General features: G+C 45.5%; 1 protein-coding gene across 3 annotated transcripts in view; it reads right to left on the bottom strand.

Moving 5' to 3' along the window:
- The window catches only part of PAK1 (p21 (RAC1) activated kinase 1), a 128,583-nt gene that overhangs the window by 9,393 nt on the left and 105,923 nt on the right, over positions 1-13,267 (bottom strand). For all 3 annotated transcript variants that reach the window (XM_006131928.5, XM_006131927.4, XM_006131926.4), the window contains 4 exons: positions 12,586-12,703; positions 8,832-8,931; positions 4,061-4,257; positions 1,086-1,223 (listed from right to left, as the gene is read on the bottom strand). In XM_006131928.5, coding sequence (XP_006131990.1) covers positions 1,086-1,223; positions 4,061-4,257; positions 8,832-8,931; positions 12,586-12,703 — 553 coding nt within the window. The remainder of the gene's footprint in view (positions 1-1,085; positions 1,224-4,060; positions 4,258-8,831; positions 8,932-12,585; positions 12,704-13,267) is intronic.

Genomic DNA, 13,267 nt, shown 5'->3' with positions numbered 1-13,267 from the left:
GCAGCACCCCAGCTGCTCTGCCCCGGACGTCCCAGATTCAGCTGCTGCTGAAACTGACCTGCAGCGGCTGAATCGGGACGCCTGGGGTAGAGTCAGACTATCGGAAGGAGGGGGCTATGAGGGGTCTGGGGTGGCATCCCCCCACCCCACCCCAGACCATCATAGTCCCACCTTCCAATAGTCCAGCATATCTGATAATCCGACACCCCCTGAGTTCTAAAGGTGCCGGATTATCGGAAGTTTACTGTACACGGTTAGCAATTAATGCATGAGTAGCAGTGTCTCAAGGGAAACAGACACAAGGCAGAGAAGGGGCAGGGAAAAAGTTCCCTTTGTAGCCATGCTGAGATGAGTTAAAAAGAGAAACGGCAGGGTCTGAAACATGGTATAAAAGACACATCCACGGCAGGGCTATAGTGGGGAATCATGCAGCTGACAAGGTCAAGAAGAGCAGAGAGAAGTCAGAGCAATCCGGGACAGTGCTGACACGCACCGAGTTAGGCAGCAGCTGTGGAGAAACCATGGGAATAACAGCCAGGCCTAGAGTGACCACTTTGAACCTAGTTACAAAACACGCCACATTGCTGTTGCCATTAGTGGCTAATACAAAAGGGCTACGTCTACACTAGCATGATTTTCCGAAAATGCTTTTAACGGAAAACTTTTCCGTTAAAAGCATTTTCGGAAAAGCACGTCTAGATTGGCAGGATGCTTTTCTGCAAAAGCACTTTTTGCAGAAAAGCGTCCGTGGCCAATCTAGACGTGGTTTTCCACAAAAAAGCCCCGATCGCCATTTTCGCGATCGGGGCTTTTTTGCGGAAAACAGTACTGTGCTGTCTACACTGGCCCTTTTGAGCAAAAGTCTTTCAGAAAAACACTTTTGCCTGAACGGGAGCAGCATAGTATTTCTGGAAAAGCACTGATGATTTTACATGAGATCGTCAGTGCTTTTCCGGAAATTCAAGCAGCCAGTGTAGACAGCTGGCAAGATTTTCCAAACCAGTATAAAGGTAAGAAATCCTTAGTACAGGCCAGAGTGGTGACTCAACTTGAGCTTGCCTCTCCGCCCCTGGCCTGGTAGTTACCTGTAGCAGTTCTTTGGCAGAGCCTCTTTTCTCTACATCCATCTCAAGACAGCGGTTAAGGAAGTCTCTAAATATGGGCGAAAGCTTCTCGGGATTCTGCAGCTCTGGGGTACCATTGGTAGCAATGAGATACAAGGCCTACAGAAAACGAGCACCAAGGAAACAAAAGGAAACGAGGAGTATTTCAGATTCACACCTTGCTCGAGCAATATCCCTTCCTCTACAAATGACAAACTTTTCTTGTTTTCTGCACATTCGGTTAGGAAAAAATTGTTGGATCACTCATACATGCTTATGTCCCTCTCTATATATTATGAAACAGAAAGGCTGTCTGCCCTATTTTTACATGGACAGGATCTGTCCCTCTAGTATTTTACCCTATTACAGTAAACTTCCGATAATCCGGCACCTTTAGGACCCAGGGGGTGCCGGATTATCAGATTTGCCGGACTATAGGAAGTGAGGGCTATGAGGGGTCTGCAGTGGGGGAGATGTCACCCCAGACCCCTCATAGCCCCCCCCTTCAGATAGTCCAGCTCTGCCCCAGGCGTCCCTGATTCAGCCGCTGCTGGTCAGTTTCAGCAGCGGCTGAATCAGGGACGCCTGCAGCAGAGCAGCAGGAGTGCTGCCGGGTTGGTCCGATAGCGCCGACCCTTGGCACGGCGAAACCAACCCCGCAGCACCCCAGCTGCTCTTGGGGACGTCTGGGGCAGAGCATCTGGGGTGCTGCCGGGTTGGTCCCGCAGTGCTGCTCCTCGGCGCTACTGGACCAACCCGGCAGCACCCAGAGCTGCTCTGCCCCCGGCTTCCCCGATTCAGCCGCTGGTCAGTTTCAGCAGTGGCTGAATCGGGGACAGCTGGGGCGCTGCTGGGTTGGTCCTGCAGCCCCAAGGGATCAACCTGGCAGCGCCCCAGCTGCTCTGCCCCCGGCTTCCCTGATTCAGCCGCGGGTCAGTTTTAGCAACGGCTCAATCGGGAGAGCTGCGGGTAGAGCAGCTCCACTGGTCTGGCCGCCCGGAGCACTTCCATGTTCCTGATGGTGCCAGACCATCAGGAATGCCGGACCATCAGATGCCGGACCATCGGAGTTTTACTGTAATCCAGATTTGGAACCTGTCATCATCTGGAAGCATTTGCAGAAAGAAAAAAACATTTCACGTCTTGTCTAAGGGCTTTATACACAAAGAAGTTTACTATCATAACTATATCAGTACAATTATAACACTGTGGTTTAGATAGGTCTAACTCATTAAGCAGGCACTTTTATTCTGCAAGAAGAACATGCACATAGGGAGTTATACCATGATAACTACAGCAGTATAACTCTACTGGCATAAATACCCCTGCACACACAAACCCAAAGAGCCCAGTTTTGTAAGGCACTGAGTGCCTCTTTGCAAGTGCTCAGGGACTCAGCACCTTGTAAAAGCCACCCGCTTTCCCACTAAGCAAAGAGACAATTCCCTCTGTTTGGAGCAGGCTGACTAAGAGCCACTCAGAGCATCTGATTTAAAAGAGAACCATCCTTTGGGAGGAGAATGCCTCCATCTGCAAAGACAGAAGGCAAGAATCAGTTTGATTCCCCCAGGCAATCTGAAGGCTTATCAGAGCCCATGAGCATGGTGTTCCTAAGTGGAGCAATTCAACAGCCTGGGAACTGGAGCATCTTGAGTTAAATTAGGTCAGTATTAAGTTAATAAGGACAGTTAAGTAACAGTCAATTGCTTTCCCCTTTATCCTCCTCACTGCCTCCCTCCCCCTTTGGGCTTTTCCTTAGGCTATGTCTACACCACAGCCTAGGCTGGCAAAACTTCGGTCACCAGGGGTGTGAGTATTCCGCCCAATGAAACATCATATGTCACGCTGGCACAGGCTGTGGAATGCCTAATGTAGTGTCAGTGAGGGAGCTTCTGCCACTCACAGAGGTGGATTTTTTTATGCAGATGGGAGAGCTCTCTCCTGTCAGCATTGATTTAACCACCTTCACCATCCACACTACAGCGTCCCAGCAACACTGCTGCACAGCTAGACAGAGCGTTAGCCTCTTGCACTGGAAACAAATGTTAAATGAACTGGGCTCTTCTCATCCTCTTCGGAGTCACATCTGAATAACAGAGGGATCATTTAATCCATCGATTGGCCCTAGGGGTCATCTGCATCCCAACGAATAAGGGAAGGTCTGAGGTATGCTGCATAGCGAGAGGGACAATGTCCAGCAGGTGACACCCAACATTTTATGAAACCAGTAACAAAAACATTTTCTAATTAAAAAAAAAAAAAAAAAAAAAAAAGTTTGATGAAGGTGCTTGGATTTGGAAATTCTCCTGCAACGCTTGCAGCTCATCCGTGGCCTGAGCTCGGCACCAGCAACCCATCCATCACAGACACAGTAGGAGAATCAGGAAGTGAAGGAGAGGGATGGCCCAGGAGGAACTGAGATGGAGGATTTGAGAGGCCACCTGCCATTACTGCACACTCTGCCTACCGCTGCTGCTCAGGCCGCATGCCCCTGGCTCAGCACAGCAAGTAATTACTCACATTTGGGCCCTCAATATCTAAAAGTGAGTCTACAAAAGTGCTTGTCATGCTCTGAGGTGGGGTGATATTCCCAGAAAGACAGCTTGTGAAGGGACAGTTAAATCTCTTCACAAAAAACGAGACTCTTGGCCTCCCCTACCTTCAATCACACTCAGACTTTTAAAGCCCTGAAATCTTCACAATTTTTCTCATTTCTAGATTCAAGCCAGCCTAGGGACTGAACGGAGAGAAGCATCACAAAAGGCTATCTGTGCATTACTTCTGACTTAGTATAGCAGAGAAGCATCCAAGATGCATCCGTTCACCCTAATGCAGAAAATTCGGAGGATTCCTTGTTATCATATGAATACACGGTATCAGTATCACAAGAGCAAAGTCAGGTCTGGCACATCTGGCTGACTCTTGCATGGCATTGCAGTGACACAGCATTAGCTTACTCTCAAGGGGTTCTCATTCAGGTACGGAGGCTCTCCCTCAATCATTTCGATTGCCATGATTCCCAGAGACCAGATGTCCACTTTTGGTCCATAAGCCTTCCTTGTTACTACTTCAGGAGCCATCCAGTAAGGGGTCCCCACCATGGTGCTGCGTTTGCTCTGCTCTGGTGTTATCTGGGCACAGAAACCAAAGTCAGCTGTAAGAGAAAAATGGAGGGGAAAGAAAAAAACAAGGAGATATTTTACAGATAAGCTAGTTTGTTCACAAAGAAATATAAGAACATAAGAATGGCCATTCTGGGTCAGACCAAAAGTGCCAAAACAAGTGATCAAATGATATAAGCCCATCTCGCCTATTCCCAGTTTCTGGCAAACAGAAACTAGGGACACCATCCCTGCCCCTCCTGGCTCATAGCCAATGAAGGACCTATCCTCCATGTATTTATATAGTTTTTTTTCCAACCCTGTAACTGCTTTGGCATTCACAATATCTTCTGGCAAGGAGTTCCACAGATTGACTGTGCACTGTATGAAAAGATACTTCTTTTTGTTTTAAAATTGCTGCTTATTAATTTCAGTTGGTGACCTGTAGTTCTTGTATTAGAAGAATATCATTAATGCCAGAGAACTGACTGAGAACAAGGCTGAAATTCGGTTTCATGTTATGCATCAGCATAAGTTATGGTAGCACTTATGAAAAGAAAAATAGTTATGTGGTTTAAACACAAGGCATCTGGATTCTGTAACAGACTCATTGTAATGCTGTTGGACAAGTGAACACCTCCACAACCTTGCATAAAATGGGGACGGTATTTCTTGTTTCACAACCTCCCTATAGCCCCTTGAAAGTTTAAAGCTCTCTATATAAGCTGTACATTCTAAATGTCATTATTCTAAATTGACACAACCAGGAAAGTTAATTGATGCAAAGTTTGAGCTAGGGTTAGGCTTAGTCTATGTTTTTTCTCATCAGATGTTTCAATGCGATTACTTACGGGCATACTAAAATCAATTTACTTTTAGAAATTAACATTTAGTTACGGTCAGAAGCAGGAATGGAACTCTCAGTGAAGATTTCTGGTCCCCATGTCTTTTCAACTCATCTGCTTATTTGACTAAGACAAGCATTTACTCTTTTTAGCCTGACAAAGTCAACACAGCAAGCTGTTTCACTCCTGCCTCATGCACCCTAAAGATTGCTTATGGGAACGGTGCTTCCTCAAGATGTGATATTCCACATAGGCCGAGTCTACACTATACCACTTCCCCTGACCTTCTCCCAGTCAATCTAATCTACACAACTTCAGCTATACAAACAGCACAGCATAGTTGACATCAATGTATTTACTCAGTGTCTTCCATATGGTAAGGTTGGCGGGAGCTGCTCTCCTGTCAACTCTAGCTCCTCTTCTCATCCTGGTGGAGTACTGGAGTCAACGGGAGAGCACTGAGGTGTCAATTTAGAGTCTCGCAATAAATCGACCGCTGGTGGGTCAATCACTGCAGTTTTGATCCACCATGTAGTGACAAGCCCTCAGATTTGTGTGTGCCCAGAGCACCAGAGCTGGAGAAATTTGCTTAGCATGACCCAAAGAGATGCAGCACTTGTGCCTCCTGGCTATGGATCCTCCCCTGGCCACATGGGGTGGTGATGTCCTGATCCTCCCTCAGTTTCTTTGCACCGAACGCCTGGAAACAAGACTCCATTGCAGAGAGGCTGGAAGGTGGGTCATGGAATACATGTCTCCATTACATCTCGAAGATCCACAGTTACAATAAGTGACCATTTCTTCTTCTGTGAGTAGACGCAACCATGTATGCCACTGGGGTGACTCAAGCAGTACCCTACCATTGGTGTTTGTGATGGGAAGGAGACTAATTGTTATTGTTATTATAGCTAATAGAAAGTATATAAACTGCTTCATAATTGCTTGTATTCAAAGATCTGCCTCGGAAGGGGGGGGGTCCCCCTCCACCCGAACCAGTTTTTCCCTTGCTGCAGCTCGTAATAAAACTGCCTCTGGCTACTTGTTGCTTAAACACAACGCAGAGTGAAGGCTTGTTTTCTTCCACACTGTCAGAGAAAAGAAACTGCCCCCCAGTAAAAAAGTTTGGCCAGGCCGCTCTTGTTCTGCAGTACTCCTTGAGAGAAACCGGCCGCACCCTTCCTGCATACCATTGCCTTTAGAAAAAGGAAAGGTGTAAAACAAAAAGAAGTATCTTTTCATACAGTGCACAGTCAATCTGTGGAACTCCTTGCCAGAAGATATCGTGAAGGCCAATAGCCTCAGACTCTCCCACCCGTCACCTTGGCGTGAGAACTGCGGGGCTTACCTGGTCGCATGAAACCTGCACAGTTTCGGCCCAACCCCTGGGACACAGACCCCCCACTTGGTGACCATTGGGCCATATATGGTAATATGCAAGCGCGGGAAAGCGATGTGCAGATTTGGGGATAAATACCCATGGCACAGTTCACTCTAGGAGGTCTTCGCAACACACGTACCACCGTGCGTGTGCCTTCTCGTATACTTCAAAGCGCTACCGGCCTGATCAACCGACCAGCCACCTCCCCCGACTCTCGGGCGTAACCAAGGCCTTCGCAACCGAACCGATATCTGTGAAATGTTCCGTGTGCTGTGTAAGTTGGTATGTATGATTTGATTTTTTCCTGTTGTATAAGCTTAGTGTTGTAGTTGTTTTTGGGTAGTACATAAGAGTTTGTAATTATCACTGTTATTTAATTACTGTAGCTGGATATTTTAAGATTAGAGACTATTCCCCTTGCCATTCCCATCCCTATATCTCTGACACGTTTTACTAGAAGCCATAGAATAAATATAATAAATACTGTAAATTCATTATTAACACGGTCTATTAAAAATCTTAGAATAAATACTATAAATTCACCTCTGTCATAAATAAATATTTTTTATTTGATAAAACTGTCCACCTGGCTCTGTCCTTCCCCCGTTCAGTATTCATTATCGGACCTGTGATTCTCGCGACACACACCTCCCTGGGAAAGGGTGCCTTCTTGTGTGCCAGCCCCAACTCTGTGCTACTCCATGCTTTTCCTGAGGGAGACAGAAGAGTCAGCTCCAGACCTGAAGCAATCTTAACTGGTCTCCCTCTGACTGTCTCAGTGCAGTCAGCAGGAACAGCTGCTCGGTTTCTGCAGAGGTGTCTGCTCTGGAAAGTGAAGTGGCAGCGCACTCACAACCCGAGAGCGATCTCTGGCCTGGTGAAAGCCCTGCTACCAAAGCAGGCTGCATACAACCTGTTTAAGCAGGTGCTGAGACAGGAAAATGTCCTGAGCCTCGAGTCCACTGTCTTAAATGATTGCACAATACTCTGGGGTGGGCCTCACCAAGACAGAGCAAGCACTGTATGTGAGGGTCACTCCCCCAAAGTCAAGGACAATGTTTAAACCCAGTAGGGACATCACTGAGGAAACAAACGACTACAACTAATGCTACTCTAGCACGAAGGGTACTCTTAACTACACACGAGGGAACAACCTAAACTAGCTGAGAGGTTGTGACCATGCAGAGCTCCGACTCCAGCCACAGTATGAAAAAACAGAGAGGGTCAGGGGAGCATCGCCTCAGCTAAGAAAAGGGTTATGGCCAGGAGGCACAAGTGCCACCCTTCTATGTGTACAGCAAGCAAATTTCTTCAGCTCCAATGCGCTGCACACATGCACGCCGAAGCAGAACACCTGCAACTACTGGAAGAAACAACAACCAGCCAATTGCTGCTGGCAGACTTATTTCAGACTGGTAAGGGACAGAATACACACAGCTTAATTTTCAGACCCCCCTGGGGAGCCTCATAGCCAGTCTAACCACTGGAAAAACCATCTATGGCTTATACCTGTGTAAAATCTGTACTGGAGCCATTGAAAGAATCGGAAAGCATGCTGCACCATTTTCCACAGAAAGACTTTTCTAACTTAGCCCGCAATAAGCAGATATCAGAATGCAGCTTTAAAAAGAGAAATTGTGTAACACGCACAGCACCTTTGCCTCTGGCTAGCTATTCATACCTTGAGACAAAGTCAAAGCCGTGGGCTACTGACGTGCAGTTCTACTCTGAAAAGTGATTATATAAAACGTATAAATGATACTTTCTTACTCAGCAGATCTGCTCGTGGAGTGAATATAGCATTCTAGCTGCTCGCATTTACTGACTAAGCAGAGGTTTATTCATTTATTTATGTTTGTCTCCTGTTAACTCTAGAGCAGGTTTCTCTTCCATTTAATGCACCATCAAAGTTCTTTACTAGGTTCCAGTCAATTATCCCGTGCAAGCCCATGGCAAGCGATATGATTGCACAGGAGACGTGAAGGACAATGTGGCGGGCAGAATCTTAGTTGCTGGTGATAATGTGCATGAAGGAAAGAGCTCAGCATGGCTCTCAGAGCCCAGACTGAGTGGGCATGGCTGACAGTTTGCAAAGATGGAATACATGGAACCCACTATGCAGGTTGTTATTCATACTAAATGTGTTCTGTCCTCAAGTAATGAGACCTCTTCCTCCCACCCCTAGTCATCTTTTTAATCTAGCCCAAACATATTTAAAGCTATGGTCTCAATGCACATTGATTTAACCCTGCAGCTACCATTAATGCAAATAGGTGCCACTGCCATATCGGAACACCAAAAACATCGACTGTCCTCACAACACAACTATACCTTGGAAGGACAACCTGCCCTTTCATTTGCAAGCTCATAATTAGAGTTATTATCAAGGGTGCCTTCTGCGTACTTAGCTTGACGGAGCCATCCATTCCTAGTAGGATATTGTCACTCTTGATGTCTCGGTGAATGACTTGGTTCGAATGCAGGAATTCCAGAGCCTGAAGACACTATGAGAAAGTCCACAACACAGTATTTTAAATAAAGCCATTCAACAACCTAGGAAACAGCACTGGAAAAGGAGCAACTGATCAACTAGTCCAATTTGAATATGTGCACTTTTAAACAGCATGGGCTTAGTTTCTTTAGAATATGCAAACTATTTTATCCTCATTATCCTGTTTTAATGGCTACATTTCTGATGTGACACACAAGTGATACTGTCAGATCTCAAACCTGGGTAGAATAGAAGTACAAACAAAGGACCCGCCATGGAATGAATCATTATGAGCTGGTCAAAGAATGGATTTTCAGTTCATTGGCAAGTCCCCCCCAAAATAGACCAATGCATAAATAAGTTACTTTTGGGGTCAAACCAAAAATGACATTTAAAACCCTTTTTACAAATAAAAAAAATGTTAGTCAAAACTAATCAAAATGTCTTAATGTAAAAACAAAATGTTTCACTGCTACTCAAAACATTCTGTTTCTGTTTTCAGGCATTTTGACAAAAGCAAAGGAATTTCAAACAGGGAGAAGATGGGTGGAACATCCTTTATAAGCCTTCATCCACTGGCGAGAGCAGCCACATGGGAGATTATTACTCCAACAGAACCCCAATGCAAGATGACAAGAGACTCATTGGCATTGAAAGTGAGTTTCAGCTGGCCTGACCAACTCATTAATGATATAAACGACATCTTTTAGATACAGGTTTAGATAGCACCAGAAAGCTAAATACCATACTGATCATTGATAGTAAAAGTGCACATACAGCGGCAAATTCAAACATACAAACATTGGTAATTACATTCTTCAAGTGCATCTGCTAGACAGCACTGAAGTCACCCCACCCTAAACAAAGAAATATGATTCTGCCACTTTGAAGGTAGTTCTAAAGTTGAGCAAGCGGCAGTGGAAATGCAATGTACATAGAAGATTAACAAGACCATCAAACACGCAAGTGAAGGAGATAACCACTCAGCATCACAGCATAGGGAGGAGACTGCAGGCAACAGATCAATTTGCATTTTAGCATACACCAGTGAGGGAAGAAAACAGCATCAAACTTTCTCCACCAGGATACTCCAAGTTGCCTTCTTCTCAGCCTGAATGGACTTTACTGTGGGGAAGTTAACCTTCAGAAGAATTCGTTTTAAAGGTTCACTAGGCTATAAAAGAGTGGAGGCAATGAAACCCAAGTTATCTTCCATCTAAAAAGACAAATCTTTCAGGTCTTTGTGGGACACCCAACAAGAGAGGAGGTCAGCCATCTTGCTGAAAGGTAAACTGGTACCTTGAACCAAGACTATAGCTTGTTTAGTTAAATCCTAGGCTCCAGAAAGCATTTTTCACTTGTGTTCCTGTAATCATTTCTAACTCTATTCTTTACACTTGAACTCACTTAAAACTATCTCCTTTTGCTCCCAGTCTTGTTTTACTTTTAATCTAACCCAATCCAGCATTGTGTTACAGGTTGTCCTTGCTACAAGTCCAAGATACATTCCAAAAAACTTGGATTTATAGCGAAACAACTTAAAGCAGGGACTTTTTTTCTGCACCTGATTTGCGCTAATTTTTTTTTTTTTGCACGACTTAAGAGTGGGGAATGGGAGGATTTATAATGCATCATTTCCTAAATGACTTTAGTGTGGAATGGATGTATACCAGAGCAACTTATAGTGGGGACACCTTGTATTATGTTTTTTAACTGAAGTGATGGTTAACTCCAGTTAAAAAGTGATGAGCTACGCATTTTCTCTCTTTAGAGGAGTAAACAGGCCTTCTTATTTCTCTGAACAGTCCAGGAAAGGGCTGGACATTGAAGGGCACAAGGTTCCAGGAAAATTCAGGCCTAGTGGCTTTTCATATCACCATGTCTGACCACAAATTGCCACTATCAACGATAGTGAATAGTTATTTGGCCAGTGAAAGACGTCAAGAATGAGGCCTTCAGCCTATGAAACTGAACCTGGGTATCCTATATCCAAGATACCTGTATAACCCACACACCTACTGGGTGTGGTGTATTGTCCCATGTAGTGGCATTTAGGCCACTTACAGAAAGAAAGAGTGACTTTCCTCTATAGCCTGAGCTGAGAGCCAGCTGGCTTTTAGCTCAAGCTGTAGAGGCTCTTGCACTAAGCTCCAATGGTCCCAGATTCAGTTACACCTCTCCAGCCACAAAGCTAATAGTTATAACTAGGGTTGCCAGGTGTCCGGTATTGACCTGGACAGTCCAGTATTTTTGCCTCCTGTCTGGTAAAAAAAATTCAGAAAATACCAGACACCTAAAATGTCCGGTATTTTCTGATTTTTTTCCCCCGGACAGGAGGTGAAAATACTGGATACCTGGCAACCCTATGACACACTCGGCAACTGGGCCCAGCCCCCGGCATCCCCCCTCCCACCCCCAGACCCCCTGCTTACCTGGTTCTGCAGGTAAGCTGCATTTTGGCTTGATCACAAAAACAAAATGGCCACCAGCAAAAAAGCCTAAAGACCAAGGGGAAGCAATGCCTTCCCTGGGTCTTAGTGCTCCACCGCTCCCCTGTTCCTATTGCTATTCCGACTCTGCAGGCACTCTGAAAGGGGCCATGCTGTTTTATTTATTTATTTATTTTGCTCAACAACTTTGGTCTCGCCTCCCCCCCGCCAACATAATTTTTTCCCCGGTGTTTTTTTTTTGGGGGGGGGGGGGGGGGAGGGATGTTCGGTATTTTTGGTTAAACCATATGGCAACTCTAGTTATAAAGGAAACACCTCCTGCTGTTTTATGAAGCCTTTGCTTTACTTTCTTCAAAATGCCTGAAATGGTGTGGGATTGAAACAAAAGATTTCCTTTCAACAGTACTGAAACATTGAAACTTTTTCTCTTTGGTTGAAGCTGTTTAAACTTGACACAAGTTTATGAATTGCTTCACAGCATTTCCAGAGAAGGATGATGGTAAGGTCTCTGAGACTGTACAAAATTACGGTGGGTGGAGCTTTTTCAAAGGTGCAGAGGGCAGCTGGGACAATGGAAAGTCAATGGAAGTTAAGTGCCTAACTCCCATCTGTGCCTTTGAAAATCTGCCCCTTGATTTACAATCTCTCAGAATTTGCTTGTCCCTCGCTGCCTGGTTTTGAGGCAAATCAAACCAGTATAAAGTCAATTTCTCCCGATGTAATGGAGAGTGCAGAAAATTAAAAATATTAAGATTTCCAGGCCAGGTGGGACGAATGATCACCTAGTCTGCCCTCACACATAATAGAGCATAGAACCGACCCAGTATTTTTTTCCATCCAACCCGTAACTTGTTTGCATTAGAGTATAGTTCTGCAAAAGGCATCCAGTATTGACTGAAAATGATGGAGAAGCCACCATACCCCTACATAGACACTGTCAGGCAGGTTTTACTTCAAGCAAGGACTTTAGGGAACATTCAAATTGTTGAAGATGGGACTACATCCAGTAGCTAATGTTCGTACAGCATTTCATGCTACTTCCGTGCTCAACTCATTGGTGATACTGCTTTTAAACCTTTCTAAGCTACGTCCTATGGAACATCAAGTTCCAAGTCACAGCAAGCATCACAGTTCTCCTGTAAAAACCATGGTTCTTCATAGAAACCTTCATTTTATTTACACATTTCACACAGAGCGCTCACAGAGCAGAATCTTACCTCACGACACACAGCTGCTATCTGTCCTTCATCCATGCAGGTCTCGGTTACGACATCCGTCAGGGAGCCGCCTGCCAAATACTCCATAACTACCCACAGCTCATCTCCTACAAGGTAACTATAAAGGGCCAAAAAAATAACAGAAGGTAGCTGTATTTCTTTAGCCAAAAAGCTCCGAGTAAAGCTATTTTTAAACAGTAGTGGGCCACTAGGCATCTGTGCCTCATTCCGAAGCCCAAAATGCCTGCAGTCAGTGTGAAGTTATGGAAACAGCTTTGAGCACAGCTGAGAGCTCTCTCTGTTCAGACGCATCACTGGGATTCACAGTCTATTATCATCCAATTTTATGTTCTCAGCATTTTTACTTCATGTGTTACACCTGCGTGGTGTACAGCTCAGGGAGGTAAAATCCCATTGAATCGGTTAACTGGTTCCAGGCAAGGGCTGTGCCAGCCGAGCTGGAGCAGCCCCCGCATGTGAGGCACCTGGATCCACCGTGGACACAAGCTGCTCTGGCAGGGATGCTGGAGCTGCCCCTCCCTAAGGGGGTACCCGGGCCCATTGCAGGCAGGGGATGCTCCAGCCCAGCCGGACCAGCCATAGAGGGTTCCCCCACACATGGCTGAAGCAGCCCCTGCTCCAGTGCCCGCTGGTTAACCTTAACCAGTAAGCCTCACTCCTT

The sequence above is a fragment of the Pelodiscus sinensis genome, chromosome 1, assembly GCF_052426305.1.
Source record: "Pelodiscus sinensis isolate ZL-2025 chromosome 1, ASM5242630v1, whole genome shotgun sequence".
NCBI classification, from domain to species: Eukaryota; Metazoa; Chordata; order Testudines; family Trionychidae; genus Pelodiscus; species Pelodiscus sinensis.
This window is presented reverse-complemented; position numbering and strand designations above follow the sequence as displayed.